This window comes from Lutra lutra, chromosome 3 (genome assembly GCF_902655055.1).
Source record: "Lutra lutra chromosome 3, mLutLut1.2, whole genome shotgun sequence".
Taxonomy (NCBI): domain Eukaryota; kingdom Metazoa; phylum Chordata; class Mammalia; order Carnivora; family Mustelidae; genus Lutra; species Lutra lutra.
In genome coordinates this window covers 196,257,990-196,277,365 of record NC_062280.1, presented here as the reverse complement: position 1 = coordinate 196,277,365, position 19,376 = coordinate 196,257,990, and the positions used below count along the sequence as shown (strand labels likewise).

General features: G+C 41.2%; 1 protein-coding gene across 3 annotated transcripts in view; it reads left to right on the top strand.

Moving 5' to 3' along the window:
• The window catches only part of NALF1 (NALCN channel auxiliary factor 1), a 629,868-nt gene extending 619,224 nt beyond the window's left edge, over positions 1-10,644 (top strand). The window contains exons 3-4 of one of the 3 annotated variants that reach the window (XM_047720375.1): positions 8,447-8,492; positions 10,355-10,424. In XM_047720375.1, the coding sequence (XP_047576331.1) occupies positions 8,447-8,469 (23 nt within the window). In that variant the 3' untranslated portion in view covers positions 8,470-8,492; positions 10,355-10,424. Of the gene's footprint in view, positions 1-8,446; positions 8,634-10,354 lie in introns of those variants that run through there. The other 2 variants (XM_047720374.1, XM_047720376.1) reach the window with 2 other exon arrangements.
• Positions 10,645-19,376: the final 8,732 nt, after the last annotated feature.

The window sequence follows — 19,376 nt, the reverse complement described above, 5'->3', positions numbered from 1 at the left end:
GCCTTTTCCTATTAGGACATTGAAACTGGAATGATTATGAGCCTGGATGTGTCAGTGATACAGGAAAGAAGGGAAACGTTTTTTTTCTGATTCTAAGAAAAATTCAAGACAATTAGAACCTTGGGAAAAGTGTACAAGAGAATCATGGGCCACATAGAATGCTATCTAAAACTTCCATGATTTTTATGAATCAATGAAACATAAAAAGTGAGAATCTGCTTTGCCTAATGTTTAAATGATCTTGGATAATATTGTAATGAAATGGGATTAATGAATTCTCAGGATGTACTTTTTTCTTTCAATATTCAGAATTAATATATATAATATAAACCCAGAGGAAAATGTAGTTTTAGAAAGAAAACAATGATTGGCCGCATTTAGGGATCAATGAGGGAGGAGAGAACGGTAGTGGGCTCCTTAGTGGGTCTAAAATCACTTGATTAAGAAATAGATGAAGAGGGGCGCCTGGGTGACTCAGTGGGTTAAAGCCTCTGCCTTTGGCTCAGGTCATGATCTCAGGGTCCTGGGATCGAACCCCGCATCGGGCTCTCTGCTCAGCAGGAAGCCTGCTTCTCCCCCTCTCTCTCTCTCTGCTTGCCTCTCTGCTTAATTGTGATCTCTGTCTGTCAAATAAATAAATAAATAATATTTCAAAAAAAAAAAGAGAAATAGATGAAGAAATTTGTTGTATAAAGTCATGAAGATAATCATTCCTAACAACAACAACAACAACAAAAATAAGCAAAAACCAGAAACAATCCATCAAAAGTGTTTACCCTTGGAGAAGAGGATTAGGATTGAAGAGAAGGGTAACAGTTTGCTTTCCATTTTATAGTTTTGATGTTGTTCGAGTAGTTTTACTTTCATACTCATGTAATGATTTTCTCATTGCCATTATCACCCATTTATTTTCAAAATATTTATTTTTATTATGAAAATCCATTCCACTTAAACTCTCTTAGGTTGGTTTAAGTAAAGGTTATAATCCTGTCTTATCCTTTAGTACTTTTAACAATTGCTATTAAGGAGGGGAAAGGAGCAGACAGGAAGTGGCAAAGTAAACAGAAACATCTGACTGTCCCACTTCCAACTCCAGTGAAATAACCGAAGGGACCTGAAATCTAGGTCATCAGAGAGGGGACATCCATGTGCAAGAACCTGAGCCATTTCCTCAAAAGGAATAGAAATCGGATTCGAGCACACGGGGACTTCCTTGCAATTCTTCCCTCTCAGGAGAAAGAGTGAGCACTGTTGGAGGTAAAACATGGAGCTCTGTGATGCCAGCACTCCTTACGTGGAGGAAAATGGCTCACAGACAAGAGTGAGTTCAGAGAGAGCTGGCAAACATTCTCTGGATTTCCTGAAGTCAGTGTGGACCAGAAATATTCTCCACAGCTGTGCGGGGCCCTCAGGACAAGGCTTGGGCTTCTTCTGAAATGCAGCCCAGGAGGAGGGGTGGGTTGTCATCTAGTGTTAAGGCAGAATGAGAGAAGGCTTGGGCAAACAGAACTAACTTGGGAAGGTTACCCAGAGCACTGGATCCCTTACTGCACTTGGGGGAGTGCGATGTCAAACCAAATACATAACAAAGTCACTATGGCTGTTTTGGAGACAAATGGAAACGCATCTCTGTTCAAAAATAAGTATACAGAATATTATTTCCTACGGATGTTGTAAGAAAAATGTCTCACAATTCTGGGTGTTGGTAGGGTTGGTTCCTCCTGAGGGATGTGAGAGAGGGTCTGTTCCACACTTGTCTCCTAGCTTCTGGGGATTTGCCAGCCATCTTGTATCTTCTTCGGCTTATGGGTGCATCACACCTTCACATGACCTTCTCCCTGAATCCATTTGCAGTCTTCCCTCTTTCCATGCCTGTCACGGTGTCCAATTTCTTCTTTTTTTATTATTTTTAATATGTGGACATAGATCGTATTGAACTAGGTATCCCATGATGACCTCATCTTGATTAAGTCTCTTAAGACCGTCTTTCCAAATCAGGTCAAATTCTGTGGTACTAGGTTCGAGGTCTTTAACATTATCTCTTTGGGGGGCTTGATTCACCTTTAAACACACAGAAAATGAAATATGGAACCTAACTAATATATACTTTACATGAAAGAAGGAAGACAGAGTTTGAGAAGCAGAATGATATACCACATATATAAGAAAACTTACTGTTAGGGCAATTTCAGACAGCATCTACTCAATAAAATTCAAGAACACATAGAATCTTTAGAACAAGGAGAGAAGAGTGAAAAGGGAATTTGGCTGGGAAGCAGGCAACCGTGACACTGGGTTTAGGTTAAAAAGAAAGTATCACAGAGCAACAGAAAAAATTTGCAAATACATTATAGATGTGCAGTATCAACCATCCAGAAGTAAGAATAAGCAAAGGTGAGGGACATGAAGAATGTAGGGATGAGGTCCAAGGAGGAGATGAACAGTGTAGAAATGATGACAGGGAATGTGATCCATTGAAAAATTGTGAAACATAAAAGTGAAGAAAGAAACAATCAAAGAAATAACAGGAAATATCTTTCCTGAGCCACAGGACACTCTCATTTGGCCAGTTAAAGAGATTCTCTCCATCTGGCAAAATTAAAGAAGTTAGATTCAATTTCCAACATTTCTGAATTTTGAGAATGAAAGAAGTATCCTACAAGCTCCAGGGGGAAACCACCACATTTGACCACTGACGTTACATGTGTCTTTCAGAAGAGTGGACAATGTCCACGGCTGTGTCCGTTCTGCAGGAATCTCTCTCTAGCCTGTGGCTGGTTGGACCAGTGGGGATGAGCAGAATGAGTCACACAGATTTGCCTCTCCAGGACTGTGTCACAACCTGATGGTACTGAACGGAAAGAACAAAACAATGAAGTCCCGTGTTCCCCCGTGCATGAAAGGGCAGCCCAGCCTGCCTGTCCAGGGAGCTGGGCAGCAGGAAATTGAGATCACAGTGCTCATCTGTACCAGGTGGAGGGTATGTCACTTTCTGAAGGCCAGTCTTGTGATTTATTCTTCATGGTGCCTGGTGTGCCTTATATTTCAAGTAAAAGGCTTGAATTTTTCGAATATTACTCCCAACACCTATTCTCATTCTTTTCATTTTTTCACCTAAATTAGCTCCTATGCGTTTCTCTTCATTGCAACCCCATCATCCCGGAATGAGATCCATGTAAAGCAATATGCAAGTATTATAAATAATTAATAAGAGACAGGATATAAATTATGAGCAATTTGACAATAACTGGGTTTAAAACATCTGATGGTAGCCAAAAAATGATAAAGAATGAGGAGTTGAAGGAAACAAAATTTTGTTAATTTCCTTACCAGTGATCCTGGTAATTAGACAAATATAGGTTCACCTGTGTGTGGTGTTTTAAAAGCCAAGGTCTAATAGAATTAACAAGAGCAAGCATTCAACAAATCATGAAAAAATAACATTTAAATATGTTCACACAGAAAAAGATAGAAAACAAAGGGAGTGGTAAAGAAACATTTTTAAATGTTTGGAAATGCTACTATAGAATGTTAAAGGTAAGATCAAGCACTACAGGTCTGACAATAAATGTAAATGGATTATACTCTCCTTTTTGATCATTGTGAAATTCTTATATGTAGAACACAGTACAGAGAAAATATAAAGATACCAAAAATATTAAAATAATGGACAAAGATTTATCAAATGACTGTGCTAATATGCATGGAGTTTACATTACTACCAGACAAAACATGCTGAAAACCATGACAGGAACAAAAACAATAGAACTTCACCAAAAAAAAAAAAGTATATATATGTACTTTGTAAGAACAAAGAATATCATGTTTCCTTGATTAAGACTAAAGGTCTAGTGAAAAATGTGAAGATTTATTCATTTTCTGTACCTACCAATTTAATAGTCAAATGTATAAATCAGAATCATCAGAAATGGTTGATGACATTTTGAATAGGAAAAAATATATAAACATAAAGACTAAGCATTGTTACCAATGTTAACACTTGCAAAAATAATTAGATAATAATTTTACAATACACGAAGAAAAACCATAAGAAAACAATTAGAGAAAATCAACTTTTTAAAGGCCACATTTATGAAATTAAGGTAAATAAAACTTGAAATTAGTGAAAAAAATCATTTTGAAAATGTATCAGTGACATTTTTTAAAAGCCATAAAACACTCTTTTAAGTCATTTAGATATAAAAGGAAAATGTATATTGCAATTACAGAATATGCAAAATCACTGCATGTTAAAACATAAGAGAACTGACTGAAGCATTCTCAGATGGAAATTCAGAGCAATAACTAACTTATTAAGGAAAAACATGAATTTAAATGAGTAAAGGGACATTCAATCAATACAGTTAGAAGGGGAATAATAAAAGAAAATTCAACAAAAGATGAAGATAATTAAGAAATTGATGCATTAACAAACAGAACATATCAATGTCAGAACATATCAATCTTCAAGAGCTGTATCCTTGATAATGCAAAGGAAAGTGGGCAAAAAAGAAAAAAAAAACTTGCAAATCTTACCAGGGACAATAAAAAAGATGAAATAAAGTATTAAAATGAAGGAGAGGATTAGAAAATTAGTCTTCAAGTATGTATAACTCTACATGAATAAATGTAAAACTCTCAATAAAAAGGCTATTTTTAGAGAAATAAGAATGATCAAACCTGACACAAAACAACCTTGACAGATTAATAGCCATGAAAGAAACTGTAAAATTATGCAAATTACCTTAAAGAAAGCACTTGTATCTGGAAAGTTTTATAGATTCCATGCCATATAAATTATTTTAGTTAGTAACACTTGAATATAATAGTATATATAGAATATACATGTATATTATATGTATGTTACATATGTAATCTCAGTAATATATACACATTTAAAATTATTACTAACAAATCAAATAAAGAATAAAGTTGTAAAGTACAGTCACACATGTAGAGTAGAATTTTCCATGTGAAATCTAGAAATTACATGCATATTCTGTGTGTATATATGGGTGTCTGTATTAATAAAAAAGTTGGGGAAACAAATTCCAGCAGTTTCTTCTTGCTTCTTTTTTCATCCTAAAGAAGTCAGATTTGGGGTGATTTCCCCCCTTCTTTTTACTTTACTGTTTTTTAAACTTTTGCATTCAGAAAAATAGTAAGTATGTCACTCATTCAGATATCTGAAAAAATTAGTCTCATCTATGATGGTAAAGGGTAAATTACTGAGGTAATGAAGGACTGTATTTAAATATTATCATGTGATTGTTTTAAGGATTTTCTTAGACTATTTGGTTTTCCTGTGCTTAGATAATATTTATAATGACTATGCTAGAAGTAATTGTTCTGAACTATGAAAAATAAGGTTTTTCCATATGACTTGGAAACAGAAAAAGAATTTGGATTGGATGTTCTTCAAAGTTTTTCCTCATAATAAATTCTGATTCCACTATTTGTCCCAAGTTACAGTAGGAATAATAATTAATGTGTGAGATTTTACTATCTACCAGGCACTGTTCTAAGCAATTTATGCGTATGATTTAATTTTCCAAAAAATCTCCATGAGGTTTCACTATAAGATAGAATAATTGCCATTATTATTATTATTAAATGTCCAAAGGCAACTAGTGACTTATTAGAGATTGCAAATAGAACATTTTTTAAGCAAAATGTATCAGAACCTTTCATTCACTGAAAATTTCCTTTTTCCTTTTGAAATCCCAATTGCTTATACATCTGTGCAATGAGATGATTGCTTGAAAAGTGATTTATTTTCATTCGGAAACCAGTTTTTACAGTCCTTTGAATGGTGTGGAAGAGTTAGCTGCTCTGGGTAGGCTTCCCAGGAAGCATGTCAGTGGGCAGGCTGTAGACCCGTGTGCACCTGTGCCAGGGTCAGGGAAGGAGGATTCAGCAGAGGGACTGTACCTGGAGCTGGGATAGCCCTCCACTGATGCTCTGATGATTGGAGCCAGCTGCCCAGGTGCCCAGAGACGGTTTCCATCTGTCAGCAGCATTCCCAGCTGGGGAGTGAATCAGAGATGGAACAGAGCAAAACTGGATGGAGAAAAGTGTAGTAATGTTTTCTAGGCAAACCCAAAAGGAAAGAAATCATTTTTAGGCATAAATCCAAAAGAAAGGAAGACTGGATAAGGAGACAACAACCCAAACCTCTTAGAAACTAGAACAAAAATTGGTGCACAGTAAAGGGTTTGTTGAAACCTTTGCTGACACAGCAGGGGGATCCCAGCAAACCAGATTCACATCCCAGATGTTCCAGACACAGGGACTCAGGGCAGTCGATACTGTGGAAGAGGCAGCAGCGAGAGCATAAGGTGGAAAGTGGAAATCTGTTTAGAAGCCATCAGATCTCCACAGCCCATGCCTGCCCCTCTCAACCCAGCTGTTGCTCTCCTTCATCCCAGAGAAGGACTACTACCTATGTCTTGATGCAGGGAAGACTATTTTTTGGAGATGGTTGGAGACAGTTGTTGGGTTGGGTGCCACCGGGAGAGGTAGAGTGAGGGAACCAAAATGTGGGTTAAAAGAATGTGTGCATGCTGGTTGGAGATTCCCTCATCCCTGTGGTCTTCTCCCATTTGGTTCTCAGAAAACTGACAGCACACCCTTTGCTCTTCTGGACAGAAAACTCCGGGTGTATTTTGGCAAATCTGACCGACGTAAAGGGAAGAAATGCACAAATGTCTCTATCTTAAACAGTTCAGACGGGTCCCCTTCCCCAGCCCCTCACAACCCTGCCTAGGTGTCCAGATTGCAATGCAATTCAATCAAGAATGCACAGCCTTCCCACTTAAAAAAAAAAAAAAAAAAAAAAGAGAGAGAAACAAACAAACAAACAATGGCTTGGAGAAAAGGGAGAAAATAAAATATGAAAATAAAAGTGCTCCAAATATCTCAGCAATAAGAGGATATAGTGCAACTGTGCAATGAGACCAGTCAATTCGAAGAAAAAAAAAAAGAAAAGAAAAGAAAAGAAGAGAAGAGAAGAGAAAAGAAAAACCCAACATTTAGAGTACATAAAAGAGCTCTCGGGAATTAAAATGTGATAGAAAAAAAAAACTCAATAAAATCATTACATGATAAAGCTCACCGAATCTTCCTGAAAGTAGAGCAAAGAGATGAAATGGCATAAAGTAAGAGAGATGAGATAAGAGAATTAGAGAACAGGTCCCAGGGCCCCAACCAGTGAAGGTGGGATTCATGCTTGGAAATCTGAAGGATAAGAATTTCTGAACTAGAATTCCATGCTCAGCCAAACAATTAGATACAACATAGAATAAGCGCACTTTTAAGCCGGCAGCATCTCGCAAATTCGTTCCCCTGAGCTTTTCCTTAGGAAGATCCTAGATGCCGTGGTCCACCAAGAGAAAGGATGTAGATAGCAAACCCACGGACAGAAGCCATAAGAATCCCCCACGAGGGCGTTCCCTGAGGCTGTTGGGCCGGTAGCTGGCTTCTAGGCATCAGAGCAACAGGTCCAGATGGGAAAAAGACTCTAGGGGATAAATCTGATCAAGCGCCCTATTCTGCTGAAACAACTGGGAAGTATTTGGGGTTTGAAGTAGTAAGTATATAGGAAACTGGAAGAAAGTAGTTACCTCTAGGTAAACCAGAGCCGTAAGGCACAGAGAACTCAAGTTTCCTGCATGTCTGAGTTAAGGATTGTTTCTGTAACATCCTAATAAAGGGAGTCTTGTTGAACGTACTGCCATGCTGGGCGGGGGGTGCATATGAGCTGAAGAATGAATATTATTCCCGATTATGTTGCCATCACTTGTCCTGGGGGAGGGGGGCCGTCTATAAAGACGAAAGGTGAGAAAAAAATCAAGACAAGTATCAAAGAGGTTATTTACAGAAATGTAGCTAAATACAGAAACAGCAAAAAGAGGTTTGAGTATTTGCCTCTGAAAGGGAACAATTGGGGATGGGGGAGGTGGAGGCATTTTTAAAGAAAGAGCTTGTGGAATTATTTGATTATTAATATATATGCATGTATAACTCTGAAAAAAATCTTATTAAAAGGATGAACAAGGGGAAAAGAAATAGGATGAATTTTATCGGTTGGGAAGAAGAGTACATTTATTGGCCTGAATGAACTGCCTTATTTTTTCTGAAATGACTTTAGTTACAAATCAGCAAAGTAGCTTCTGCGCGGGTTTGGAGGAGCTTCTTATTTGGACGAAATTGTTAAATATATTCTCATTATTAGCATTCTAAAATGTTATCTAAGTGACCTTTAGATTTCTATTCTTATAATTTTACCTATAAATTCTCTTCATAGAATATAATTTTCGAAAACATAAACCGATAAATGATTAGTCTACTAGTGAGATATCGTATATGAAAAAAGAAAATATCGTACGTTAAAAATGTCGGAGCTGCAGACCTCATTAATTCAGTTTTTTTTCCATATTCTATCTAGGAGAAGGTGAAGTTTACCTTTGAATGCCTAAGAAGAAATGAATATTGTAAGCATCATTATAAGGATATCTTGGTCATTTCTTTAAAAGAAACTGAAGATTGCAGTGTATAATATCTTATTTAATAGAGTCTCTTTTTTTAAACAAATATATATTGAGTGCATTTGTGTAATAAATGCTTGTTAAGGATCTATTTTGTTCAAGCATTCTACTACATATTGGGAACAGAAAGCCAAAATACATAGTTCTTGCTTTTAAGGTGACAGGTGAATAAGGAAACTGACCTAAAATTAACAACTGTGCTGAAAAGGACAGATAACAATTACTGCTTTGAGGAGGTACACAGAAGGCACTAGCAGCCCCCGAGTATAGACTTCACAAGGGATTTTCAGGGGAGCTGAACTAGAAGCATAGGTGAGAGTGAAGTCCATGAGTCGATGGGGAAAATTCCAGGAAGAGAAACAGCTGGGGCAGTGGGGACCGTATCCTGTGTTCCGGGAGGATGTCTGGAGCACTGGTCAAGGAGTCTGAAGAGACAGGAAAAATATTTTATTTTATTTTTTTTAAATATTTATTTATTTATTTGACAGAGATCACAAGGAGGCAGAGAGGCAGGCAGAGAGAGAGGAGGAAGCAGGCTCCCCGCTGAGCAGAGAGCCCGATGTGGGGCTCGAACCCAGGACCTGGGATCATGACCTGAGGCGAAGGCAGAGGCTTTAACCCACTGAGCCACCCTGGTGCCCCCAGGAAAAGTATTTTAGATTGCATTATGTAGGTGGATGCAAGGAGACACTATTAATAGCTATTATTATTAACAGTTGCCAAAACTTTTCAAATTGATTCTCTACACTAGGCTCTAAGCCAAGCTCTTTCCCTACAAAATCTTATTTAATCCTTATAGCTACTCTATCCTCGCTTTTAAAGTTTCAAGTTTAAGGATAGCATAGTAAAATTTGTGTAGAAACTTTATTGTAACACTCGAGAAAATGCTGCTGTCAAGTTTAAAAAAGATACAGAGTGGTTTATGTAGCTACTTAACATTTATATATAATAGAGCAAGTAGCAAGATTGGAAAGATAGAGATGAGGTGTGTTATTCTTTTCATCACTTTGAACATTTCTAAAATATCCATTAAGCCATTTAAAAATAAGAGCAATGTCTTATTGTAGAGGAACAGGGGAAAGGAGAAGGGGGAGAGAGAAGAGATTCCTTGAGGAGGGGAGAGAAGAGAGCGAGCGAGACAGACATTCACAGGAAGGCAGCCTGGAGGGAAGGTTGGAAACAAAACGCGGAGGACACTCTTCCCACAACGGCCCAGGCACAAGATAGGTATTCGTGGTAGGATCCAAACGGAAGAGTAAGGGCAATATTGGCAAAATGAGTCCAAAGGAAATGGTCCCGCTTTGGATGCTTCGGCGGCTCTGCCCGCTACCCCGGGAGAGCCAAGGCAGGGCGAGGAAGTGGTGAGGACGCGCGGTTCCCAGAACTACCGTCCGTGGGGTTTGACTTAGCTCGAGTAGTTACTGCTCCTCCGTGCGCGGCCTCACGCAATCTCATTCCCGGGAAAGAAAGGGGACGTGGCACGACGTCGCTCACCGAGCTGACTCAGAACCTCGGGTTCTGCATTCCGCCCCCATGAAGCCTTCCATCCTAAATTCATGAGCACCCAGAATGTCCCCTGGCGCGACCTCCAGAATCCCAGGGGGCACGGGGAGGAGCCTGAGCGCGCGGGTCTGAGGGCACCGAGGAGCCGGCCTCCGGGGGTCCCGGACTCGCTCCCCTTTGCCAAACGCCCATCGGCGCGCGAGAAGCTGGGGCTGGGCCGTCCCCGCGGCGGCTCGTCTGGACGGGGAGCGCCTCCGCGCAGCCCCGCCTCGCTTCTAACCGGGCCCCTGTCTTCGTCCCCCCAGGGCTCTACGAAACCTTTCTCACCGCCGAGGACCCCGCGTGCTGCGACGTCCGGAGAGAGGAGCGCCCGAGCCAGCCCCCGCGAGGGACGCGGGGCCCCGGCAGCCCGGGCCACAGGACGTCGCTCGCGGCGTCGTCGGCGGGCAGGGCGGGCCCCAGCAGACTGAGGCTGTGCGTGCTCGTGCTCGTGCTGCTGCACACCGTGCTGGCGGCCTCCGCGGCGCACAACGGCACGGCGCCGGGCTGGGGCGGCCTGCACGCGCTGCCGGAGCCCTCGCCGCGCGACGAGTAGCCGCGCGCCGCCCCCGCCGCCGCCGGACCCCGCGGCGCCCCCGCCGCCGCCCCCGCCGCCGCCCCCGCCGCCGCCCGCGGGGCCCCTGCGGCAGCGCCGACCGAGAAGCCGGGCCCGGATCCGGACGGGGACGCCCCACACGGCTTTTTATCGACGAAAAGGCTGTCCAGTGACTTCAATTTCTCACACCATTTTATACACTGTGTTTTAATGTTTGGAGGTTTTATTTGCTTTCCCTTGGTTCGGGTTTATTTGTTCGTTGATTTTTTTGCACTTGTTAATACAGGATTTATTTGGGGGGATGGTTTCTCAGAGGTCAACTAAGTCTCCACCGTCTCTTTCTCTCTCTCTATATTTCTAGTCATCGTGTGTGTTCATCAGGTAGTTCTGTCTCTCTGTCCTGTCCGTTTCTATTAGAGGAATGATCGCTATGACCTCACGGTGTAGCAAAATACAACAACAACAACAAAAAAATCATAAAAGATAAAAAAGACAAAAAAAAGAAAACAACAAAAAATACAAATAAAAAACCCCCCTCGAACTCTTCGCTCCTGCCTCCCAGGCCTCCCGGCTGGCCTCCCCAGCCTGCCCCCTGCCCCCCTGCCTCTCCCCTCCCCTCTGCCCCCCGGCCCCCGCCCACTTTGCCCCCGCTCCCCCCGCCCCCCTGCCCCCCTCCCCCGCAGACAACGCGGCTTGCTTCTGTCTGTCTGCGCAGCCGCAGTTTGGGCGCAACCCCCGGGCCGGGCCGCAGTGGCCCCCCCACCCCCGCCGGGAGCAGAACTAGGGGTTCCGTTTTAGCTGAACAAACAAGCGCTCTCCACGGTAGGCGGAATCGGACAGTTAACACATTTTTTACGTTGACGACAAAATAAAAGCAAAGAAAACCACCACGAACTACGTTGCTCCAGCTCCCCTCCCGAGGCCCTGTCCCTCCTTGCTGGTGGTCCGGTGGCTGCGGCCCGCCCTGAGCCCCGAGTCAGGACGGGGGCGCGTGTTGGCGCAGGTGGGCCCTCGAACGGCGACGAAGGGACCGAGGACACGCAGCTGGGCTCTTTCTCCTCCTCGGTGGCTGTGGGGGAGACCGTAGAGACGCTCCGACACCTGCAGTGTAGACACTATAGAATTTTAGCCCAGTATCTCCCAACCTATGATTTTCAATTATTCCAGGTATAAAGTGTATGCGATTCTGCATTATCACAAAAGAACTTGTTTAAAAAAAAATAGGTTAGCCATTTTCATTCAAGCGCAAAAATTTTGTCACTTCGAACACGCTCTAGGTAGTCGATGAGAAGAGGAGAAATCAGATCGCTCTGTTTGTATTTTTTCTTTTTGTGGGAACATTTCACCTGCTGAGTGTGTATGAATTTGCTTTCTAAAAAAAGGCTTTTATGAGTTTACAGTAGAATCAGTGGAAGGAAGAGTTCACAAGGGCTGTTTTTAAAAAAACAAACAAACAAAACAAATAATTAAAAAAAAAACACTTTACATTCCTTCCTATACTCTAACTACATTTGGGAAGTGCTCTTCAGATGTGTTTGCTGTGTAGCTGGGAGATGAAGGAAAACCATAGAAAAGGTCCTCGTAGCGAACAAAATTTAGTTATTAACTTTATAGCTATGAAATTCCCCTGGTATTTGTTTTTGTTCAAACAAACTTTAATCTCTGCATCATACTTAACCCTGCGACATGCGTACAGTATGCATATTTTGTTTTGAATAAAAAAAATGTTTTGTTCCAGTCTGTTAAGAATATTCAAAAATAATAAAGGTATTGCTTAATAAAATTGCTAGAATTGTTTAGCAGTACATGCACAAATATTTTACTAGATTCTTCGTTTTAATAGTGTTTTGTTGAGACTGAAAATCCTAAAATGGTCTGCGCAAATACAAAAAAAAAAAAAACCACCAAAAATGCAAAATTCTCCAGTTTTTGTTCCTTTTTAAAAAATCGTTTTTTTTTCATGAAAATGTCAACACACGTCCACAACTGCACACATACGCACATAACACGCACAGTATTTTTAATTTATAGAAATCCAGTGCTATTTCTGGGGCCCCAAGTGGATGGGAAGAGGCTTGGGGGCATTGAGTTGTGGCAAGTGTTAAACACTGGGAGAAATGATCACTTTCAAAGGCCCCTCCTGGTGGGCCACAGATTTCGGTGGAGTTGAGGGATGACAGAAGTTGGGGAGCAGTGGTGAGTGGAGGGTGAAGGGGTTCTGACTCCTAACAAAAGACTTAAGGTGAGCTCCTTTTCAACTAACCTCTTAAAGGCTTTAAGATATATAGCCAAGAAAAAGTCTGTTTTGACCTTCCCCTACCTCTGCCAGACAAAGGCCAAGCCCCGGGCCATTTCTTCAGTGTCCCCCATGCTTCTTTTTGCTCCATGGGAATTTCCATCCTTTGGGAAAATGACAAATCAACACAGATGCAAATTCCACCCACTCTTATGACAAGTTACTATTTCTAGACCCTGGGCAAAATGATTAAAAGCAAAAACCAAAAAACAGTATCCCATAACAAACAGGGTTTCATTTTCTCTTAATATCTTTTGCAACTGGTTCCAATTCTTTTCAAATATAGAGAGGTTGGAAGATTCCACTGGGCCATGTTTTAGCTTTAGTTTGGGGAGAATGGCAGCTGAACGAGGGAGACCAAAAACCATCACCACTTTATCTGACTGGTAAGTCCTCCAGAAAACAGTTTCAAGAATTGGGAGAAAAAGCCCAGTATTTAATTGTACAATGAAACTATAATTTAGGTGATGAAGGGCTGGCAAGGAGAGAAGGGGAACAGGTTATTTCCCCAACATCAACTAGTCTTGGAATTGTGTCTCCTTCTGGTAGGATTCTTTTTGCCATATACATTTATTGTTATTATGTGAGAATGACCTCAGCGCCTAGTAATTATTCCTGTAAATGTGTAAGCACTTCTGTATGACATTCCCACTGACACAGCGAACTAAAGCAGCTTTTCTTGGGTTCGGCCGGAGGATCCAAACAGGCAATGAATGACTCCTAGACAGAGTCAAGAAACAAGCATCGAAGGTACAGATCTCACTACACCCATGGGTCATTCATTTATTTATTTTTAAAGATTTTATTTATTTATTTATTTGACAGAGAAAGAGACACACACACATACACACAGTGAGAGAGGGAACACAGTGGGGAAGTGGGAGAGGAAAAGCAGGCTTCCTGCTGAAGCCAGATGCAGGGCTCGATCCCAGGACCCTAGGATCATTACCCGAGCCGAAGGCAGATGCTTAAGAACTGAGCCACCCAGGCGCCCCTCCTTGGACCATTTAAAGTAGTTTTTCTACTTGATCAACAATACGCAAGTTAATTCTGATACCAAAAAATCACACTTTGCACCTTTGTAATCATCATCCCGTTCTATTTTTCTCATGATGGATATCCATTGCGCAGTAGATAATGAATTACAATATTGAAACAATTATTTCTGAAAGCAAGTTGATAATCAAGAAAATGATATTTCATCCACAAATGAATAGAATATGTTTCCCTGTGTGTTTTTTTTTTTTTAAGGTTTTATTTATTTATTTGACAGAGAGACACAGTGAGAGAGAGAACACAAGCAGGGGGAGTGGGAGGAGAAGCAGGCTTCCCGCAGAGCAGGGAACCCTATGTAGGACTCGATCCCAAGACCCTGGGATCATGACCTGAGCCGAAGGCAGACTCTTAATGACTGAGCCACCCAGGCGCCCCTGTTTCCCCGTGTTTATGACTGTCTTTTCTTCCTCAATAGAGAAATTCCAGCTTGTGAGAGATTTTGAGTCTGCCAAACCAAATGTCACAGGTTGGGTGTCATTCCTTATAGCATTTACATTCAGTGAAACTTTATACTCACTGTTCTTTCATTGAAAAGATAGTGTTGTTTTGGGGCGCCTGAGGGCTTAGTCCTTCAGCATCTGCCTTCTGCTCAGATCCTGAGATAGAGACCCCCGCACCAGGCTCCCTGCTCATCATGAAGACTGCTTTTCCCTTTCCCACTCTCCCTACTTGTGTTCCCTCTCTCTCTGTCTCTCTCTCTGTCAAATAAATAAATAAAATCTTAAAAAAAAAAGAAAATGATAGTGTTGTTCCCCTCTCCCACAATATAGTAAGTGAAAATTGCTCATTTAAATGGCATAATTACCAACAAGGGAATGTAGTTCCTCACCAATGAATTGGTACCATTAAGTTCTAGAACCTGTAGTTATTAAAATAAGGCAGACAGCCAGGAAAGAAAGTAAAGGAGAAACAGAGAAAGAGGAAAGAAGGAAGGGAGGAAGGAAGGAAGGAAGGAAGAGAGGGGAACAAAAATGGATTTTATATGAATGACTAAGAAATCATTTTTTCCAGGGCAAATACATAAATAAAAGATGTAGTTGGGTGTCAGATTCATGTGCCCAAGAAACAGCGTTTGATACCTGGACACATTAAAGCATTGATCGATCTGAGGCACCATTAGTGTTTTTTCTAGGTAACAACTAAATTTGCTGCTGGACACATTCAGTCAAAGACAGAAAAGGTACATCCTGTTTTTACTAGAATTGCAGACAGGTTACATACACATGCAAATGTACATATAACGGGGAAGGCTATGAGGCCTGCCGTGCCTCCATAGTGATATTTGGGTGTCTAATGTATATATCGCTTATAAGTAAAACCTGAACCACAGAATTATTCAGTCCATTTCACATACATGTAACATAATAATGAATGATTCCTATTCTTTTTGCTGAAGTTTGAGCAGCATGCTCATTTAAAGACTATACCTACCTCAATGTGGAAAACAGACTCTCAGACTGTCTCCACTAACAAGGGAAGAAGAATTTTTCAGAATCTTCTGTCTTTCAAGTATTAATGATGTTTAGAAAAAATGGAGTATGGCATGCAGATACTACACGACAGTGAGTAACAAGGCTTTTTAAATGGGAGGAAGAAAAAAAAAAAACTGAGTGAAACATAGAGCAGCATCCCCACAACATTTATAAGAACTTTCAGGGGTGCCTGGGTGGCTCAGTGGCTCGGGTCATGGTCTCAGGGTCCTGGGATTGAGCCCCGCATCGGGCTCTCTGCTCAGTGGGGAGCCTGCTTCCTTCTCTCTCTCTGCCTGCCTCTCTGCCTGCTTGTGATCTCTGTCTGTCAAATAAATAAATAAAATCTTAAAAACAAAAACAAAAACAAAAACAAAAAAGAACTTTCAAGCTGCTTCAGAGCCTGGAAATAAATTTTCCATACAATGATAAAATGGCAAGAGAACCCTCTTGGCCTTGGAAGAAAACTTAAGCATGAAACCAAATATGTAAGATGTCCTGACATACTTCAGGACAGAAAACATTCAGATTAAAGTTACAAATCATAAATTGCCCGCTGGGTCATCCGAGGTCACACAGGTCGGTAGCAGAAAGTTGGAGCTCCCATCGCCTCCAATGGTGAATTCCAAACATGGGCTTCAGAGCCCAGTGAGAATCTTGGGTCTCATGCACACTTTGGGAGTGTAATTTACTTTCTCTAAATTCTAACATAATTATGAAACTCCCAAGTTTTCAACTTAAAAAGTTAAAAAAAAAAGATTAAAAAAAAAAGAGAGAGAGAGAGAGAGAAAGAGAGATTTCCAAAGTCTTAAGCCACATGTGCTCACATTTTCATTTTGCTGCTTCTCTGGTCATTGTGGTGAAGCGAATGAGAAGGAGGTTGGTGGAAACATCTTGATGAAATCCCTAGCCAAGAGTGGTAGTGTTATGTGCCTTTAAGATTATTTTTTCTACAAAGAGAAAAGGCACAGGATCTCAGTGGCAAAGCCGTGGTTTGGGTACCCGCAAACATAGGGCACAAAGGGGCGAGGGACATATTTGAATATGATATCACAGTAGGTGGAAACACCTTATTGGACCACTTGAGGCTTAAGTGAAATAAATGATATAAATGTGCCTGACAAGATGGGGTCCTCAGTAACAGTTGTGATGATTCCTTGTTCATGAAAGGAAACTCACTGCTTGCTTATGGTGACCACTCCCGCAAGGGTTTCTGAGTCCCTGGATTATGCTGGTTTTTCTCTGAATAGCATATTTTGGGGAACACTTCACATCTTTATTTTTTTTTAAGATTTTATTTATTTATTTGCCAGAGAGAGAGAGCACAAGCAGGAGGAGTGGCAGGCCGAGGTAGAAGCAGGCTCCCCACTGACCAAAGAGCAGGAGCTGTGGGGCGGGGTTTGATCCCAGGACAACAGGATCATGACCTGAGCCAAAGGCAGATACTTAACCAACTAAGCCACCCAGGCCCTCCAACACTTTACATCTTTAATCTAGCAAACTGACCATGGATGACCTTCCAACAGTTTTTTTTTTTTTAATATATAAGTTATAGAATTAAGGTGAACACTAATGACTTTAATGTACATAACTTTTTTCTTTATGTCTTTATGTCTTTCCCCTCCAACACAACAGCAACAACAAACCCACCATGATGAATTGTAAAAGAAATCCATAAGAATGGAGAGGTGACTCCCTGTGCATGTGTGAGTTAATTTAAGATGGTCCCAAAAGGGGCGCCTGGGTGGCTCAGTGGGTTAAAGCCTCTGCCTTCAGCTCGGGTCATGATCCCAGGGTCCTGGGGTCGAGCCCCACATTGGGCTTTCTGCTAGGTGGGGAGCCTGCTTCCCTTCCTCTCTCTGCCTCTCTCTGCCTACTTGTGATCTTTCTCTCTGTCAAATAAATAAAATCTTAAAAAAAAAAAAGATGGTCCCAAAAATAATGACATAGCCTCAAAGTGATTTTTAAACTCTTCGTGGATATTTTTTTAAGTTCAAATCTTGACACCTCTGGATTCCATAAACAAAAACATAACAGTAAATTTAAACTCATTTTGCATGAATATATATCTAAACTGAATTGATATGTTTATCTTTTTTTAAAAGATTTTATTTATTTATTTGAGAGAGAGAGTAAGAGAGAGAGCACAAGAGGGGAGAGGGTCACTGGGAGAAGTAGACCCCCTGCTAAGCAGGGAACCTGATGCAGGACTCCATGCGGGGACTCTGAGCAGAAGGCAGTTGCTTAACTGACTGAGCCCCCCAGGTGCCCCAATATGTTTGTCTTAAAATAGTGCCATAATCCCTACAGAAAGAAATCACAGTGAAAAAAATTTAGGAAGCCTGAGAAGTTTTTGAAAAAGTGTAAGAAAATGGAGCTGGTTCTTTTTTTTTTTTTTTTTTTTTTAAGGATTTTATTTATTTATTTGACAGATGGAGATCACAAGTAGGCAGAGAAGCAGCAGAGAGAGAGGAGGAAGCAGGCTCCCTGCTGAGCAGAGAGCCCAATGCAGGGCTTGATCCCAGGACCCTGGAATCATGACCCGAGCCAAAGGCAGAGGCTTTAACCCACTGAGCCACCCAGGCATCCCAATGGAGCTGGTTCTTGAGTGACTTTTCTCATTTCACTCATTCTAATCTCTCTGCCCCTCCTACCACCTCTCCCCCATCCACTAGATATTTTAATGTATTTGCATATGCTCCACCCACTCCCTCTTTTGGACAACAGCTGACATCTGGAAGTGCTTCCCCATTTACAGCTGTAGTGGAAAGCCAGACTATGGATACCCATCCATGGAGAGAGGCTGTTGATCAGCACGTATTGCAATGGTGACCATTTCTCTGGAGACTTGAGCTCCGACCACGCCTGCTGCCTCAAGCTGCCAGCTGGCTGTCTGAGCGCCAGCTGACTAGAATGGCATCTGTTTTGAAAAGCAAATTTTCAACGTATGTCCTTTTCTTGTTGACTGTGCTGCCTAACACCAAGTGAACATCCAAGTGGAAGTTCAAGTTCTATGTGGACGTTAAGGGAAGTCTGAAATGGAGACTACATCCCTGTTACTTTCTCTCTTTGCTTTTCTTCCTTTTACTCTGTGTAATTTTTATTTCCATATCATGATACGCATCTGAATGTTTGCCCTGGAACTTAATGGGCCAGATTCCCATTTTACATAGATTTATTGATGAACTGTGATTTAATAAAAATAGGGATGGCTCTACAAACACATACATGATATTAATTTTTTTTCTGAGTTCATTCAAATATAATTTTAAGTGAATAGAGACCTAGAAAGAACTACAAATACCAGCCAGTATTGAGAGCTGAGAATGATGTAAAAACAAGTAAATTTCACTAAGCTTTTATGTAATATGCTAGCAGGTGGGGGAAGGCTCTATTTCTTAAATTGCAAATTCTAAAATCGTTAAAATATTGAGCATATTGGAAAGACATTTTTAAAAATATTATAAAAGTCACCGGTAAGTTCTGTTTACGTCCTGTTTCTTTGGTTGGCTGGATCGCTCATTTGTTTCTCCTCCCACTACCATTATGCTGCTGAGCCAAGCGACTCCTCTCCAAATGGAATTGGCCAATGTAAATATGTCATTAAGCTTGGTTGTTGATTGAGACTTATCTAGTTATATAGGAAGGTTTCAGCGCTTTATTTAGCTTCTTTCTTTTGTGTCTTTGTTTTTTTATTCTCGGCCTTCTTCTATATGTGGCTTGAAAAAAATGGAGCAGCATAGCTCAGGTAATCATTTCTGTGGACTTTGTTGATCTGTGGAGAAGACGAGGGAACCATGCCTGGGTATTGAAGGTGACCTAAATGGTCAGTCAGTCCAACTACGATCTCGTTCCCAAGGTCAACAGCCACTCATGTGATGTCTCGAGATAAACCAGGTGCTGACGCCGCC